At 42.8% G+C, this 16,780-nt stretch overlaps 1 protein-coding gene across 3 annotated transcripts in view; it reads left to right on the top strand.

Moving 5' to 3' along the window:
* Window positions 1-3,265: 3,265 nt before the first annotated feature.
* Window positions 3,266-16,780, top strand: part of KIAA1549 (KIAA1549 ortholog) — a 152,667-nt gene continuing 139,152 nt past the window's right edge. For all 3 annotated transcript variants that reach the window (XM_030478697.1, XM_030478695.1, XM_030478696.1), the window contains exon 1: window positions 3,266-3,856. In XM_030478697.1, coding sequence (XP_030334557.1) covers window positions 3,736-3,856 — 121 coding nt within the window. In that variant the 5' untranslated portion in view covers window positions 3,266-3,735. The remainder of the gene's footprint in view (window positions 3,857-16,780) is intronic.

Raw genomic sequence — 16,780 nt, 5'->3', positions numbered from 1 at the left:
TGAGAGCCAGACAGTCCAGAATTTCCAGCCTATACTAATGTCCTAGCAAAATTTGATGTATTTTTTCAAATTTCTGTCTTGATAGAATCTGAAGTCTTCTATAGATCTTGGTGTGTGTGTGTAATAATGTTATTGTAAATGTCGTTCTTCACTTAAGATACTTGTTAGAAGCATGTAAGGTATAGGGTGTGGGGTTTTTTTTCTGTTCCAAAAGGAAAGAAGGAAAGGAAAAACACACCCTCCACTACAAATCCCAACATGTCATCCCTTCAGGGAGTATTTGAGTGAAATTTTTGCTGGTTATTCTGTATCACCTTCTATCTGTGCATCAGCAATAGGTGAAAAGGACCAGAGAGAGGGAAGATGGTGAGGATGCACTGACCTAGCCTGAAGAAGTCCTGAGGAAAGCACAAAATGAAATACAGGCTGAGACATGCTTGAAGCTGTAACCACAAAAAAAAGGTCCTGTGTCACAATTCCAGCTGTACAGAAGAAAACAAGACTTAATGGTAAACAAGAAGATACCGAAGAAATAGCTGAAGGCTACATAAAGGAAAGATGCAGAAAACCCCTGTAGTGGGTCTTAAAATTGTTGGGAGTCAGCTATGACGAATATGGGTAACTCCTGCCCTGGTTCATCCAGACAAGTGGGTGAAGTGCATGTCAATCAAGTTGCCACATATGACAAAGCTTTCCAGGAAAAAGGGGTGTGAAGAGGACTGCAAAAAAGGTTAAAGGAACTAATCAACAGTACAAAGATATTAAAGTTAATGCAATCACTAGGAAGAGTAGGAGCTACAACTGCAAAAGCATTGCCCCAAAAGTATGGCTTGAGTGAAACAGGAGGCTAAGCATGACAGAGGATTGTACGTGACTAGTGAAATTCCCAGAAACACCTTCTGGGGAACAGCAGCATAACAGGTAGCCACCTCACAGCTCCTCTTTCAGCGCTGGTTGTTATTTAACAACAGGAGTTTAATTTGGAGGTGTCTGGTGGAATGTGTGAAATTGCAAAGGAATAGAGAATACGCGATCAGATGTGACAGTTCTTAAATTAGTCCAGGAAGTGGGGAAATAACATAAATACTCATTTGGTCTCAACAGACACAGAAACCAGGGAGCATGAACCCAAACACAAGATAGGAAGATTATTTTCGTGAACTGAACTCTGGGAACTGGAGCAGGAAATTGTGTTAGCTGAGACAGTGAATGACTTAGCAGTTGCGGTGGATTTCATTATGGGTAACATCTCAGAAATGTGAGAGGAGTTGTCTCACACTTCAGTCTGGGAAGTTACCTTTGGATCTTGATGGAACAAATTATCCACAGGCAATCTGAAATGTACTACAGGCAGCCTTATGAGCTCTAGAGGAAGTTATGCCTTAGAGTTACTAGAGGCAGTGTAAGGACAAGGATGCGAGGTGGTATCTTTCATCAAAAGAGCTGATAGGCAGCATCTGAAACATGTTTTGAAATTAAGTATTTCAAGGGTCTTAACTGCCGAAACTCCCACTGAATCTGAAGCAGGGAAGGATTCCTATTCACCTACTGAGTGCTTCTGAGGTCTAGCTTATTAAAAGAACAGGAAACCCACATTTTGCAAACAGAAAGAGTATGTAACTGCATGCTCCAATGACAGGCACGGGTGCTCACTGCTGCTTACAATGAAGGCATATTGGAATGAAGTGGGATTGTTAAGCTTTTGGTGGCTATTGTTCAGCCTGCGCTGTGGATCTGCAAAAGAGGTTGGGAAGGACAAAGGAAACTGAGAGAAATGGCAGCTAGGAAGTGCTCGACATGGCACGTATCCACAAATGGTGGATATATATTTAAAAAAAAGGCTAAAGAGTGCTCTTTTGAGTTGAGCTGTTTTCAGATGACTGGCATCTAGCAAAAAACAAATTTAAAAAAATAGGTGTTTGATTTGTAATGAGTTCTGGAAAGCAGAAATCTCTTTTTATTTTAGTAAATAAAAAGGAATATTGAAGACCTATTTCTGTCTATCAGCAATTTAATATAACAGAAACAATTCCCAGGCCCTGATTTTTTTGTTATCTGTTCAGGTTAAAAAAAGAAGGTGGGTGTTATGCAAGTTTTCCTGTATTCAGTTTTTGTTAGATGTTTTAAAAAAATATGGGGTTTTTTGGCTTCTTTTTGCAATGTTTAACATCTTTGCATGGGATATTATGGTTTAGATTTTGAGTTTCATTTTAAGATACAGGTTGTAATCACCCATGAAGTTTCTGTGAAACATCTCTCCACTGCACAGAATGAAAGAAAATTATATTGTACTGGCCGAGACTTTTAGAATGAAAGTATAGGTCTTGTGCTGGAAGGCCCGAAGTACTCATCATGGCGATGCCTTTGATACCTTGCCAAAGACAGGGTAACTGTGGACTTTTTGACCCTGAAAATGTCTAACCTAAAACCAGGCTGGTTTATTATGCCCTCCCCTTATCCTCCATGCCTATAGTGAACCACATCTTCAGCTGATGTAGTTCGGCTGATTTCAGCAGCGCTTGCTGACACTGCCAAGGATCTGCCACATCGCGCTGCCTGCATGATACTGTGTTGTGATGTGCGTTGTTGTGTGATGTACAGCTAAAGCTTATGGGTATCACTTTATTCCTGTATGTCAGCAAAATGAACCCTTCGCTCCTTCCATCCTTTTCTGGGAGTGAGGTGCATCTGTGTGATCCATGTTGTGCAGAGAACAGCGTTAGGAAGGACTCTGATGTACTGTTATGCACTGTTAGCCTGTTGAGCTGCGGGAGCAGCTGGAAACTAGGTGAGCCCAGCTCTGCTTCCCGGTGGGACCTTTTCCCAGCTCTCGGTGTCGACCGGACTCCCCGGTGCTCCTGAGGCGAGCCGGGGTCTGGAGGAGCCCTGTGGTGAAAGGGTCCCCGTGGTCTTTGTGCTCATTTCCACCTAGAGCAACACCAACGCTGCGTGGCTGTCCTGCCACGTAGCTATGCCCTCATCCCTGCGCCTTCTCCTTTTCCACGCGGGCGTTCATTACTGTTCCAGCCCCCTAAACTCCGCTCGCAGCCGGGGGGAAGCGAGCGCCTGCCCACGGGCACGACCTCAGCCCTCGGCCTAACGGAGAGACCCCCTGGGGGGGGGCCGGCCGCTGGGTGACCCGGGCCGCGCGAGGGCCTTGGCCCCTCCCCTCCCTCTCCACAGCCCCCGCCCAGCGGCGGGGAGGGGAGGGGAGGGGAGGGGAAGAGAAGGGAGGAGAGGGACGGGCGCGCCCCCGCGCAGACGCGGACGGCGGGGCGGGGGCGCGCAGGTGGCGGGCGGTCCCGTTGCGCTCGCCGCCGCGGGACGGCCTCCGCCGGGATTAGCGAGGGAGGGAGCGGGCGAGCGCCGGGCGGAGCTGCCGCCGCTGCCGCTTCCCACGTGAGGGGCCGTAGCCGCCAGCCCGGGCGAGCCTCGCTGCTCCGGGGCTTCCCCTCCACCTCCCTGTCCGGGGGCCGAGCCGCTCACGGGCCCTGCTGTCCCGCTCCCGCCCCGCCGCTGCCGGGAGGCGGCTGGCGCCGTGGCGCTGCCCCCGTGAATACCGCTCACGGGGTGGGCGTGGGGAGGGAGGGCTGCGGCGGCCTCCCGTCCCCGGGTGTCCCAGCCCCGCCGGCGGTGGATGCGCCCGGGAGGAGCCGCCGAGCCCTTTCAGCCCGCGGGGGGGACGCGGGGCGCCGCGATGACTTGACGCCGGGCCGCGGCGTGCCGTGCCGTGCCATGGAGGGGGTGACACGCTTCGTGGTGGCCTCGGCGGCCGCGGCGAGGTGGCGGCCGGCGCTGCCCGCCCTGTTGCCGCTGCTGCTCGCCGTGCCGGCGCTGCGGGGCTCGCCCGCCGCAGGTAAGGGAACAAAGGGGGCCTGCCGGGCCGCGGCAGGTGTGCCGGGCTGGAAGGGGGTGGTCGAGCTCCGCCGTCCCCGCATGCCGGTGTGTGTTACCGAGGGTCGGCAGCGCCGGTAACAATGCGGCGGTGCCGCGGGCGGGCGGGGGCCGCTCGTGTGCGCGGCGCTGCTGGGGAGCTCCGCCAGAAAACGCGGGCATTGTTCGCGGGCGGGGAGGGGGGGGCCTGGGACGCGGGACCCGTTCCGTGCAGCGAAGAAGAGCAGCGGTGTGGGGAGGCTGGTGGCAGCCCTGTCCCACACCTCCCGGGGGACCCCGTGTTCCCGGCGTGTGGGGTGCCCTGTGCGAGCCGGTGGTGCCCGGAGCGGAGGTCCCAGCCCCTGCGGCGTTTGGGGGTGCCAGGAGCGTTTGGGGGTGCCGCATGCGAGCCGGTGGTGGCACCTGCAGGGTGCAGGGCAGCCGGGTTCGCTTTCGCCTTTCAAGTTGGGAAGAAGCATCAGAACCCCTGGAAAGGCAGCGTGCTGCTTTCTGAGCACTGCTGTGGCGTGATGTGCGTGTGGAGAGAATTGTTGGGGCTTCAGAGGGTGTGTGTGTGCTTAGTACATACTTTAAAGCAGCCAGAAATCAGTGACCCCCTTTCTTCTCCCTTCTTTTCCCTAGTGGCTCTAGGGATCAAAATTAGTCTGTAGTTAAGCAGGCAGTTTAATCACAAAGATGTCTCCTTTGGTTCTGCTCCCGTAGTACTTCTTGGTTCATCTTTAATACTTAAAAAAAAAAAAAATGCAACAACTGCCATTTCATAGAAGGAGACGATTTTGCTGTGACTCTAGGTTTTCTTTTTGGTAGATTACAGGTATAAAGTAATACATTTTTATCAGTGTCAATAAATCGTTGATAAGTGGAAAGCGGTGATAAGAACCTGTATTAACCAATTTCATGAAGTGGACCAGTTAGTGTTGGCTCTTTTATTTAAACACGTGGCGATTATTTTGTTGGGTGCTTAAGAAGCCTTGGTGTTATAAAACGTGCTTACCTTATTAAAAATGCTTTGTTTCTGCTTCAGAAAGTAGTTTGCGTTTTGGTGGTGACTGATTAGCTTTTCAGGGAACTTGCACTCTGCTCCCTTTGTAGCCAACAAGAGTTGTTCCATTTCCAGCCTATATGACAGTTGATAATTTCTAGTAAGCTTCAGAGATTCTTTTTCTTAAATAGTACACACTTTGCATACAAATAGGAGAAGGTGAAGCAGTAGGTTCATAAGTTGGAGACTTGCTCAGGTGTTTTTGCCTCTTCGAGATTAATAGAATAGCTGGGTTTCTCTTTCTAGGTATTCATAGGAAGTCAGTGAAGGCCTTTGTTTAATTGTTTGTCTCATACTTAGTAGTTCTTAATTAAACGTTGTGGTGGATTTCTGTCAGCCTTTGCGTGATTGTTGTGCATTCTTGTATAACTTAAAAAGAGCACTAGAAATATTATGTAACCTAGCCAGTGTTTGTTCTGCTGGAAGAGAGCACCCAGAGACAGCAGATCTTGCCCAAAGCAATGCTTTCCTGCTCAGCCTAGTGCAGGAGCCTTCAAGCTGTTTTGATTTGTGAGTCTTATAGTTTTCTCTTTCCACTGGGCATATGAACTTTTGCATACTAAGAGCACACTTGCTCTTCAGAGGATGCTTTTGATAGACATCTCGGAAATGGTCCATTGATCATAGGGATTTAGAGACTGCAGGTTGCAGAAAACAAGACTATTTTGTTCCTTTTAGGTTAAGGTGAAATGCTTTCTTAAAAAGCATGACAGGATTCCAATTTCTCTTGTCTTGGGCCCATAGTGTTTAAAAAAATTAGGATGCAGCCTTTATTCTTTTAGCCTTGAAATGTTTTGATGGTGATGTGAAAGAGGAGATGTGTAGTAGTCATATGCAGTAGGCTTGGACAATGTTCCCTTAATTGCTCCACAAATTTACAACTCCCTGAGTATCTCTCTTGGGCACAGTTCATTTGCTTTCCTTGCCTTTTGGTCTTGACCAGCTTAGGAACAGCAAGAACAAACTCCTACAACTTTGACTTATGCAGAAAAGTCATGGAGTAAGAGTAGAATAGCTATTAGAGCCACTTGCTTGCAGTAGAAATAGCAAAGTGAATGTCAGTACTTAAGAAAATTTAGTAGAAAATCAACTTGGGTTTTGGAATGCCTGATCCAGCTCCCACTGAAGTCACATGTCGCTGAATCAGGGCTTCAGCTTCCACAATTAAGCAGATGCTGAATTCTGAGTATGTGGATAGGCTGCTGGTATTGCCAAAGGTAGGTATACATCTGAGCACCTCTGAACTAGGGCTTTGGTCAGGCTCCGTGAATGTCTTACTGCTCAGCGCAGGCTGTGGTTTTGCTTTTGTTCCATTGCACAATCTGTGCAACTCCCGTGCTGACAATCAGGAGGATTTATCTTGTCTCGCCACGTGGTTTTCATGGGGAGTGTGGAGAGCTGTGAGCTGGACTCTGAAAAGTCTGCAGTGAGTCTCCTCAGAGACTCGGGGACCAAAGACAACTTGTGGAGGTCAAGCAGGGAATCAGATGTAGCTGCCTTATGGGACAGTTGCAGGATATTGTTTATTCAACTTAATTGCATGAATGTGTTGCAGACACTTGAGTTGGCATTGTGTCTCTTGTGGCCAGTTCAGCTTGTCAAGCTTGCTTCCAGTTCATTTTCGCAGAAGACCCATATGGTTGGAGGATTCCCTTTAAGGCTGCTTTCTATGCTGTGCTTGCTTTATTTATGTCAGCCTCGTGTCTGCAAGCTACACTTGTAGTCTTGCCAGAGGAAATGTGTTCTTTGTTTACATGTTCTTTCAAGAAGTTAGAATGCTAAACAAGCTAGTGGACAGTGCAGCTTTTTGTTCAGTTGTGCCTGTTTGGTGAGCGACATTTGTTTTCTGTGAAGTAAGGTCTTTGATTTCTCAGGCAAGGCTGGGACTGGAAGTATACCATGCCTTTGACAAAGTAGGCTTTAACAGCTTTGACCTTCCTTGGGAAATAGATTTCAGGCACTGGACACGTTAAAGAGCAGTGATTCTTGCTGCAGCACGTATCTTTTCCAAGAGATCTGGGGAGATGATGCTTATGTTAAATGGCAGATTCTGACAACCCAGCTCTTACTTTTCAATTCATAGTGTGTGTGTGGGAGGGTTGCTTGGGAGAAGAGTGAAGCAGAGTAGACTTCTTAATAATACAGTCTCACTTCAACTGTGGGAAACATGGTTTTCCTTCATTTGAAAGTAAATCTGTTTATGGTTGATGTCCTAAGCTACCAGTGAGTCTCCGACCTTGCCCGTTGTGGTATACAGTATGAATTACACTAATTGCGAAAGAGTTATTATGGATGATGTCCTTTACTACTAGTGTGTCTCCAGCCTGGCCCATTGTGGCATACAGTATGAATAACACTGATTGTGTAAGAGTTATTAAACAGAGTGTGTCGTGGGAACCTATGTTCCTATATATAAGTAAAGAGCCATAAGGAAATAGTGTCTTAGAACCCCAAAGTTAAGTCAAATGGTAGCATTAAATGAACAATGCAGACTCATTTTCTTTCTTGGCTCATGTATAAGCACCACATTTTCACAGAATCCTTGTCAGTATGGCCAGTTTCGCACTCTGGAGTTACATGATGTGATGTCTTTTTATCCCTTTAAAAGTCGTATATTTCTGTGCTTTTCTTTAGTGGTTGCTAAACACACATGAGCTCAGTAACAGATTTGATTGACACTCCCTATATGTGCTGTGTTTTCAGCTGTCGATGTTATTGGAGACAGCTGTTTTGGAAGACTAAGGGAAAACCTTTCAGAAGAGCAATGGATCAGTGGTGTCTTTTTCCTAATGCATGAGATGGGGAAGAGATACAACTGACCATCAGTGCTCACATCGCTGATTACATCAATGTAATTAATGGCAGGTAAAATGCACAGGGTAGATACTGGAAATGGTAGACTGGGCTGATCGTGCTAGCTGTCATTAAAGCTGCAAGATGTTCAAAGATGCTTGTAAGAAATACTACTGCTTTGCGGTGAAGTTAAGAACAAGCTTTACTATTTCAATTGAAATTTTATCAAGTGTACATTTTGCTATGGGCCGAAGCTTTTTTTTTTTTTTTTCCCTTTGAGAAATGTCAGTTGGAAGAGTTCAGCTACTTCTGCTGTTAAGGCAAGAGGAAAACAATGGTTACTGCTTTGAGTTCTGCCAGCTTCTTTTCTGAACAACTTTAATACCCTTATGCTTTGGAGTATGCAGTTAAACTTTGGCAGATTGTGTATGCTCTGAAGGGGATGTTTTCTCCACTGCTGCTTTGAAAAGGATATTTTTTTCAAAAGCTTGTAACAACCAAATTTAGGCACATAATGTGATAGAGAGGATTTTTTTTTTTTTTTTTTTTTGTCTGCTAAAACTTGGATATAGCCTATTGTCATGGAACCTCACCTACCTATTAATACTGACCAGGTGCTAAATATGCTTCCCATAGCCCAAAGCGATATGTGAAAGATTTGACTTCCCTGTGAAAGTCTATCTAAACTGCTCCAGAAGTGGGACCGCATTGAGAACTGGAACCTGCCTGCGTTGTTCCTAAGGGTGTGTCTGTGCTATGTAATGGAGTGCTCTAACTTCTTTAGGAGAACTTGGGCATCTACTTTGTGGTGTGGTGTTGATTGCATTAAGCCCAAGAGGGAAATCAGAGAAGGCTTTTAGAAAGACCCACCATGGGACTCTGATTTTAGTTAAGCAGCAGGGGTAAGGGAAGGCTCTATGGATCTTTTCCAGTCACTGTTCTGCTCGTTGACGAGATGCTTGCACAAACTTGGAAGTTGTAGGAGTAGGAGGGGGTGAGACACACAAATCGCAAGAGGGTTTACGAGAAGGAGACTGGAACTGGCAGGGCACAAGGGCTAGGAGGCAAGACATTAGGTCAGGAGTGGGAAATAGATCTGTGGATAAGGGAAACTGCAATGCAGAAATTAAACCTCGAAGAAATAAGCAGTCCTGCCTGGTAAGGATAAGCATACTGGGAAACACAGATGGACTCAGTTTGAAAAAGGAAAATAAACCTCCAAAAAATGGTGCTGAAAGAAGGAATCAGAAGCAGGGAAGATAGGGACTGTGACAAGACTTGAAGAGATGGAGCTAAAAGCATCAAGTTTGGAGTTTAAGAACAGGGAAGCGTAGGCATGTTGTTCTGGGACACTTTCTTCAGAATTCTGCATAGAACCCAGGGCTTCAGAGTGTTGGCCCTTTTCTCCTCTCAGCCAAGAGCATGATAATCTGCTGCTTCTCCTTGAACATTTCATGCATGTGCATGTTTCAGCTTTGTGACAGCAGTGTTTTTCAGAGTTTGTTTTAAAAACTGGAAAATTTCCTCCACAGAAATTGTAGCAGCATATGAAGACTGCAAAGGCAAAAATTGGCAAGTTGGAAATACCGACATTACAATAAGCTGTACAGTTTTTATTCTGTGCCTGTAACTTATGGTACAGCTATACACACATGATCACAAAGTGTATGCCCATATAGATAATATTTATAGCTGTGTAGGCACCTGCGCATGAGTATCTGTACATACACATACCCCACATGCAGACAGGACCCTCATTGTATTCAATGTACAAAACTGATCCTGCTCTGGGGAGAAATGGGTGTTGGATAGCAAATGAAGTTATCTATAAGACTCTTGCTCCTTTTGTAGCAGATGTCTGAAGGTGTGAAATGAGTGAGGCGAGGGTCAGGGAAGTTTGAATAAAGGCTTCACTGTTAATGTAATTAAATGCTGTCCTAGACAATTGAATTGTGTTGCTCTTGCAGAGTTTCAGTGATGTGAGCAAGTTGCTTAAACCAAGCTTCCCACAGGTGGTCACTAGCTGTGTGTTCCTCATTTACTGGACGTGAGACCTCTGGGATCTGTGTTGCAGAAATGCTGAGTGCTTACAGCTGCCAAAGAAGTCAAGGGGAGCCGTTCTTGAAAAGATCTTGTGTCTGTAACTCTAAATACTCATTAATGTTTCAAATTAGGCAGTCAGAATTTGACCTTGTTTCTTGTTTCACCATTTGTAAAATGTAATTTCTTAGATGTAATTCCTTGTTTTATTTTCAAAATGGTATGGAATGTTCAGGTTCAGTAACAGAAAGCAGGAAAATTCATCAGAAAGCCAGAGATTTCTGTCTTTAGAACGGTAAAGAATCCAGGGTATGATAAAACTGTCTACTGAACTTGAATTCACGGAAATGTAAGAAGTAAACTATTTGTAAGCAAAGAGTAACAGCTGGTGGTGTAACAGTACACGCCATGTTAAGGCTCTTCTAGTGAGAGTTAACTAGCCTTATAGATGGAAAGGCATAGAATGCTGTGTCAAGGTGTAGTAGGATTTTGGTTTTGTTTCTTTTTTTTAAACTAAATAATCATAAAAAGAACTCTTATAGTTGCTTATGTTTGTTGCTGACTTTCAATTCTAGCAGTTTCAACCTATATCCCCTACCTGCTTGTTCTTCACACACAAACTGTTTTCTAATCCTTTTAGTCCTCTTCCATTTTCCCCTCTGATTTAGAGAGGCTTCTTTTTTATTAATCAGTTCCCTGTATAGTATTTTGAATTGGCTTTAGCTATCTGGTCAAGACAGTGTCTCTGGTCTTGTGGCTTGAAATAGATGTAAGCAGCTAAAATTCACTAGCAAGTAAAGGGGGGGGATAGAGAGGAATGCTGGAAACATAGCAAAACAAGGGCCTGAAAATCCAGATGCTTCTCAGTGCACGATAGTATCATACTGAAGAGGCTGAAAACCTGCACAGCGGTTAGGATGGGGAATAGGTGGTGCAGCAGTGCTGTATGGAGGGGCCTGGTGTTTATCGTGGATCACAAAAAGAATGTCAGTCAGCTGGATCTTACGGGTGATGGTCTTTGGCATATCCTATGTAATAACTTGTTCATTCTCTTCAGTGGTGGAATAGTTCCAGCTGGAATGCTGTGTCTAGTGTGGGACCTTGTCCTTCAAGGAAGGGACAGGCTACTGGACACAGTTCAGATCACAGAAGTATTGATGTTGCCAAATCTGGAACAAAAAACCTCCCCCAAAACCTGTCAGGTGTACAGGTCTTTATTCAGACATCTAAGAGATAAATACAAAAAAGTGTAATAAACTTGTTTATGTCGAGTAAGAAAATAAGTAAAAGAGTTGAATTGCAGGGAACAGGACAGGTTTTCTAACTGCTAATCTTTCTAACACTGAGGATAATGAAACCCTGAAAGATGTACATGGTTTGGGGCAGTAATGTGTTCTGTCAGCAGAGTTGAAAGAACAGCTTGTATAATGATCTAACAGAAGTGGATTGCAACAGTGATTCACAGTGGTGAAAAAGGATGGAGTAGATGACCTCCTGAAATATTTTTCAATTCTGTTTTTGTGAGATTCTAGAAAAACCATTATTTATGTGCAGACTACAACATTGGGGTCCATATCTGTTCATAACTGATAACTTTGGTGTGCTGTTCAAGTGAAGAAACAATCTGTGATTGTATAGTTAAGTACTGTGTCATAATGTTTATGCAGAGAAAAGCTAAATTAGGATTTCATAAGTAGCCTTAGTAATGGTACTTCCTAACTTTTGAATGATTGATTTTTAGGCTTATGAGTTTTGTAAAGTTTCAAAGAATATTTCATAATCCTTGCTATGGTAACTTTAGTAATAATGGGCAGGAGGAACACACTAATTTTTTAAGTTAGTCTCTGTGCAAGTTCAGTTTCTTAAGCATTTTATAATACTGCATAGATTATCACTGAGAAGACAGGCACAAATAAATGGTGAGGATGTGGTTCTGTCTGTCTTATCTTTATTCATCAACTGAATTATTAGCATTTGTATTTACAGCAAGTGGGATGGAAAGAGAGGCAGTATTAATGCTCAAAACACTTTGTTGATATAACTATATATAGTTGGGCAAGCTGGCAACTTGTTCATCTTGGCACTTAATTTAGGATTTATCCTTGCCCTTAGCGAAGGGAGAGATGGTGGAAGGAAGTGATGCAAGATAATTGGGACACTGAGCATTAAATAGCACTAGACCAAATCTCTAGTTGCCTGTGTTGTATGTACTGATGGCCAGTGCACCACATCGACAGGGGTCTGTGTTGAAGGGAGAATGCAGAGCTTCTGTTCTTCAATAGCTGAGAGACAGTGGGTGCCCCACCAGGTGACTGGGAAGTGACTGAGTTTCCTGACTGGACTGACAACTGCTGGGAGAGCAGTATGGATGTCCTGGCCAGAGCCGTGTGCTTGCTGCTTAGGTGTGTGCAGTTCTCAGCTCTGCAGTGAGTGTGTCCTGACAAACCTTTTCTGGACGGTTAAGATAACAGGCAGCTGTCTTTGTGCCATTTGACTGAAATTGGTTGGTATGGCAGAGGAAGAGAGGGAAGATAGGAACTTTAATAAGTAGGATACTGAAATAAGGAACAGCAAAGATAACACTAGGGGCCGGGGCTACTGTAGGAGTGGGTGAAATTTGGAATATGGATTTAGGGTATTGATGGCTTAGTTGAGAAGTGCTGTGGTAAGAAGAGGGCTGCTTGATACTGGTAAGTTGGAAGTTTTCATGGCTCCCCTGTATATTTGACTAGAGCATCCTCAGTTTAGAGCTTACCCTAGAGCTGTGCAGAAGAGACTGAGGCACTTCCATAAGGCATTTTCTAAAGGACTAGATGGTCTCAGTTTTAGTAGAGAAAAATTGGGTGCCTGCTAAGATATACTTGAGAACTGCAAATACACCTGAAAATAAATGGTCATATAGGACAGGTAGACAGTACAGGTAAAGATGTTTTTTTCTTAAATAGTATTTGATAGAATTGACAGATCTCATTTTCTGCCTATTTTTTTTTTTTTCTTAATTCACACCATGTTGGACTGAATTTCCTATTGAGTGTTCATACTGAAAAAGAAAAATTAAACTGGTATGATTTCAATGAGGAGTCTCCTTTTGTTTGCTCCCCAGCCAATAGTGTATGGAACTAGTTTGTGGATATAAAGTGGAAGTAAAAATTCTGTCCTAATTTAAAGGCAATTGCTTGATACTGCAGGGTGGTGCAGGGAATGTTTATTCTCCTCCTAGTTGGGTGTGAACTCGATTAGATGTTGAGCCTGTCTCACCTTTCCCTGTGGCCCGTAATTCTGTTGTAAATAAATTCCCCATCGTGTATGCAGTTTGCAGTAAGCAGTGCTCAGCCACAGAGCCACAATGATTTAGTTCAGCATTATTTGGAGACAAAGCTTTATGTAGCAGACCCCTCTGGGCTAATACTTCTTTACTTTGTGAATAGAAGAAAGATGGTTGTTCATCAGCTATGCTGGATTCTGATTAGGTAACTTCTCGAGTGGATGTCTGTATTTAAAACTGCAGCTACTGCTGAATTGGGACTAAACTTGTGTGATATATTGGGACTGAAATTGCATGTCCCAGAACAAAATCCTGATCTAGAGCAAAAGTCTGGTTTGAAGATGTTTTCAATTAGAAGCTGTCAGTGACCTTACTTCCTGTCCTTATGCTGAAAGATGAAACAGATTTGGGCTTCCAGCCATTGACATTCAATTTTCAGAAGATGTAATCTGTTCCACTCACAAAGAGCAAAGAAGAAAGAAAGAAGGTTTTCCTTTGTGTTTCCAGAGTGTGTGTGCTTTTTATACTAACTTGGAAAAAAGAAGTTACGTAAATGCTAAACAATATAGTAATCAATGTTTTGTCAAGAAATATTTTAGACAGTATTAGTACAAGCAAGGAAGTTTCAGGGAAATAAATTGCATTAGTCAGTTCACTTTGTTTGCTTCTGTGACTAGTTACTTTGCTACTTCTACTGCAGCCATGTTCTTAAAACTGTAAAAATTTTCAGAAGGATTAGGATAGCTGAGGAATGTGAAATGAATGTAAATCCATTTTGCCTCGTTTTAAATTGACTGGATTCCAAGCAGACAGTGTCACTTGAAAGTATAATCTTAAAATCCTGGGAGCATTAGAAACAAAACTGAACATAGTTTCTGTACTAGAGTATTAATTCTTATGATTCTTTAGTATTTACTGCTGCTATTTACTGTGTGTAAAGTTTGTTGAGGTCAGGTGAAGATAGTTCTAGAAGTCTTGAAGGGTTTTTTTTTCCAGATTTAGTGTAATAGACACTCAAGTTATTTGCTTTTATGTATTTTTTGAGTGAGCCGAAACCATCGTTAAAACATGCTACTGATATGCGAGATTGCACTGATAGTTTGGAATAGCTGTGTTGTTTTATATTTGGAAATAAAACACACCCTTGAAGAACAGAATGCAACTGTATGTTGTATCATGTATTCAGTACAGACATCCGTGTCATTTAGGTAAGGTACTTCAGAAATGCTATGCAGTTCTTTCCCTCATTCCTAAATAATATGAATCTTGAAGGTCTCATCTAAAACTTCTTCTCTGTGAATCATAGAATAGTTAGGGTTGGAAAGGACCTTAAGATCATCTAGTTCTACCCCCCCTCCCATGATGTTAAATCATATTTACAGATTTACGATTTCTAGATACTTGTGAAAGCAGAAAAATACATAAATTCAACATCTTCCAAATGCAGGTGAAAGAGTTAATATGCTTTGTGGAGTGTTTTGATTTGAGTGAATGTTTCAAGCTCCTACTTCCATTTCTCATACATCAGAAGTTACATTTCTAATGAATTAGTGGACTTAGGTTTTATGAAGACATATTTTACCATATGGAATGAAAGCAATGAATTAAAATGATAGTTGTTGGAGTTCTTCTGTGTGGTTAAGATCAATCCTTGTGGATGGAATTATTTGGAAGAGGACAAGTGAAAAGCACAGGTGCATGTTAAATATAGGCAGTCAAAGCAACCACCCTAACAGCAGGTGTTTGTGGAACATGCATATGAGCTCGGGCACATAGTACTGGTTTGTGCTTGTAATACATTAATGTGTGTGTTTTGGTTTGGTTCCCCCCTCCCTTCGGTTGTGAGGGAAAACTAAATAGGATTGTTTATTTTTCATGATTGAAGAATGTGTAAAGAGTTGAAGACTGTCTGTGCAGGTTTGGCTGCATGGATTGAAGTTCTGTTGTGCTCACCTTTGGAGCTACATTATACAGTAATTTAATACCAGTTTACTCTGGTAATTCTACAACACCTTCCTGAAGTGTTTTATTCTAATGTAAAGGAGCATGAGTACATTCTGTCAGCCAGAAAGCAGTAGAATAGGGAGCTATGGGAAGTTTACAAGATGGGGAACCCAAATGATCAAAGCTCTCGTTAGACTAGCTATCTTTATAACCTACGGCATTTTTGTTGTGCTAACTTTTGTACAGCTTATCTTGCCTGGAGACTTTGTAAGGTCGTAAGCTTGTTGATGCTTCCTGAATTGTTGCTGCAATATAAGAGAAATAACATTACTGCATCCTTTCTGACTTCTGAGACTGGATTTCTTGCTGCTTCAAGTATGTTGAAGGTAAATCTATTGAGTTTCATCCTGTTTCTGCAGGTTGAAAGAATTCAGAGCTTTTAAATTGCAGCTCTGTGAGCTGGGTGGAAAATATTGAAATAGGAGTTTTGTTTGAAACCTAGCTATTTAAAAATAATGTTTGGGGGTTTTCTTTTGCTGATTTGCTTTCATGAAAGAATATCCAAGATAAGTAAATCAAAGCCAGTGGAGTATGTTATTAAAAATAAATGTCTTGTATGTCTCATACAAGAAACTCCTGTTCATAGTCTTTTTGGGAAACAGGTTTGTTTTTTCTCAATGTGCAGGATTATTTTTTTAATTTTTTTTTTTTTTTGTATTTGAGAAGTTGAAAAGAGCATGGTAGGTGTAATTTATTTTCTTTATTAAATGCTTGTGTTCATGCAGAAATTGTTCCATGGCTGTGTAATTGTGTTAGAGTAGCATGACTTGTGATGATGTAGTCTCTGACAGTCATATCAATAGCCTGTTTTCCATCCAAAAAAATCTTGCAGACCTATTCATAGCATCTTCTGTTAGAGTTTATGCTTTGCTAAGTGGGCTGTTCATGAAGCAATCAATTTCTGTTTTAAACAAGTAGATCCACCAGATTTTCCTCTCTTTTTACACATTACAGCAGGTGTTATGTATGTTGAATCAGAAGACAGAATAGTAATAGTCAAAGCTAGTCTTTAGAGCTCAGTCTTGTTTCATATCAGTGTTCTATGTTGTTACTCTGGAATGTTGAATTACCATAATATATAGACCTGTTGAAATAGAGGCACAAGACCAAGAGATTTCACTTCACAAATATTGTAACATGGTTTCTTTTATCCAGTATAGTAAATCTCAAATCATTTTCTTCGTCTTCTTTTCACCTCTTGGAAGAAAACTCTTTTATGAGATTTTCCCCCCTCCCCCCAACAACAACAAATTTATCACCATTCTCTCCTGTGCTTTCCCAATGCTCCTCTTATTTTCTTCTATATATTCTATATTCTACCCTCTTTGCTATGTGTCTGTCTTAGAGTGAAAGTTGCAGGGAGTTCTGTCTTACCTCCTGTTGAAAACCAGGAAAAAAAATGACTTGATTCCAGCTTTTGTTGGTTTTGCACTCTATACTTCTTACAAGCTCTTAAAGAGGAAAGTAGAACTTGTTAGGCATGGGTGGGGTTTTCTCTTGTTGAGGAAGACTTGGAAAAATGGGAGGAGAAACAAAGCAGGAGTGCAGTCTCTTGCCAGACATGAATGATTTTTCCCCTCTTACGAAACTGTGACTCTGTTATTCCGTGCAGGGGAAAATCCAATTTAGGATGTTTCTGTTACTTCTCTCCTAGCTCGTCATTGCGGCTTTTTGGATTGTTTTGTGGGCTGTATTTTTAACGAGTACTTTATCGGGATGCTTTTACTGTTTTGGTTTTGTTT

The sequence above is a fragment of the Strigops habroptila genome, chromosome 3, assembly GCF_004027225.2.
Source record: "Strigops habroptila isolate Jane chromosome 3, bStrHab1.2.pri, whole genome shotgun sequence".
Lineage (NCBI taxonomy): Eukaryota > Metazoa > Chordata > Aves > Psittaciformes > Psittacidae > Strigops > Strigops habroptila.
This window is presented reverse-complemented; position numbering and strand designations above follow the sequence as displayed.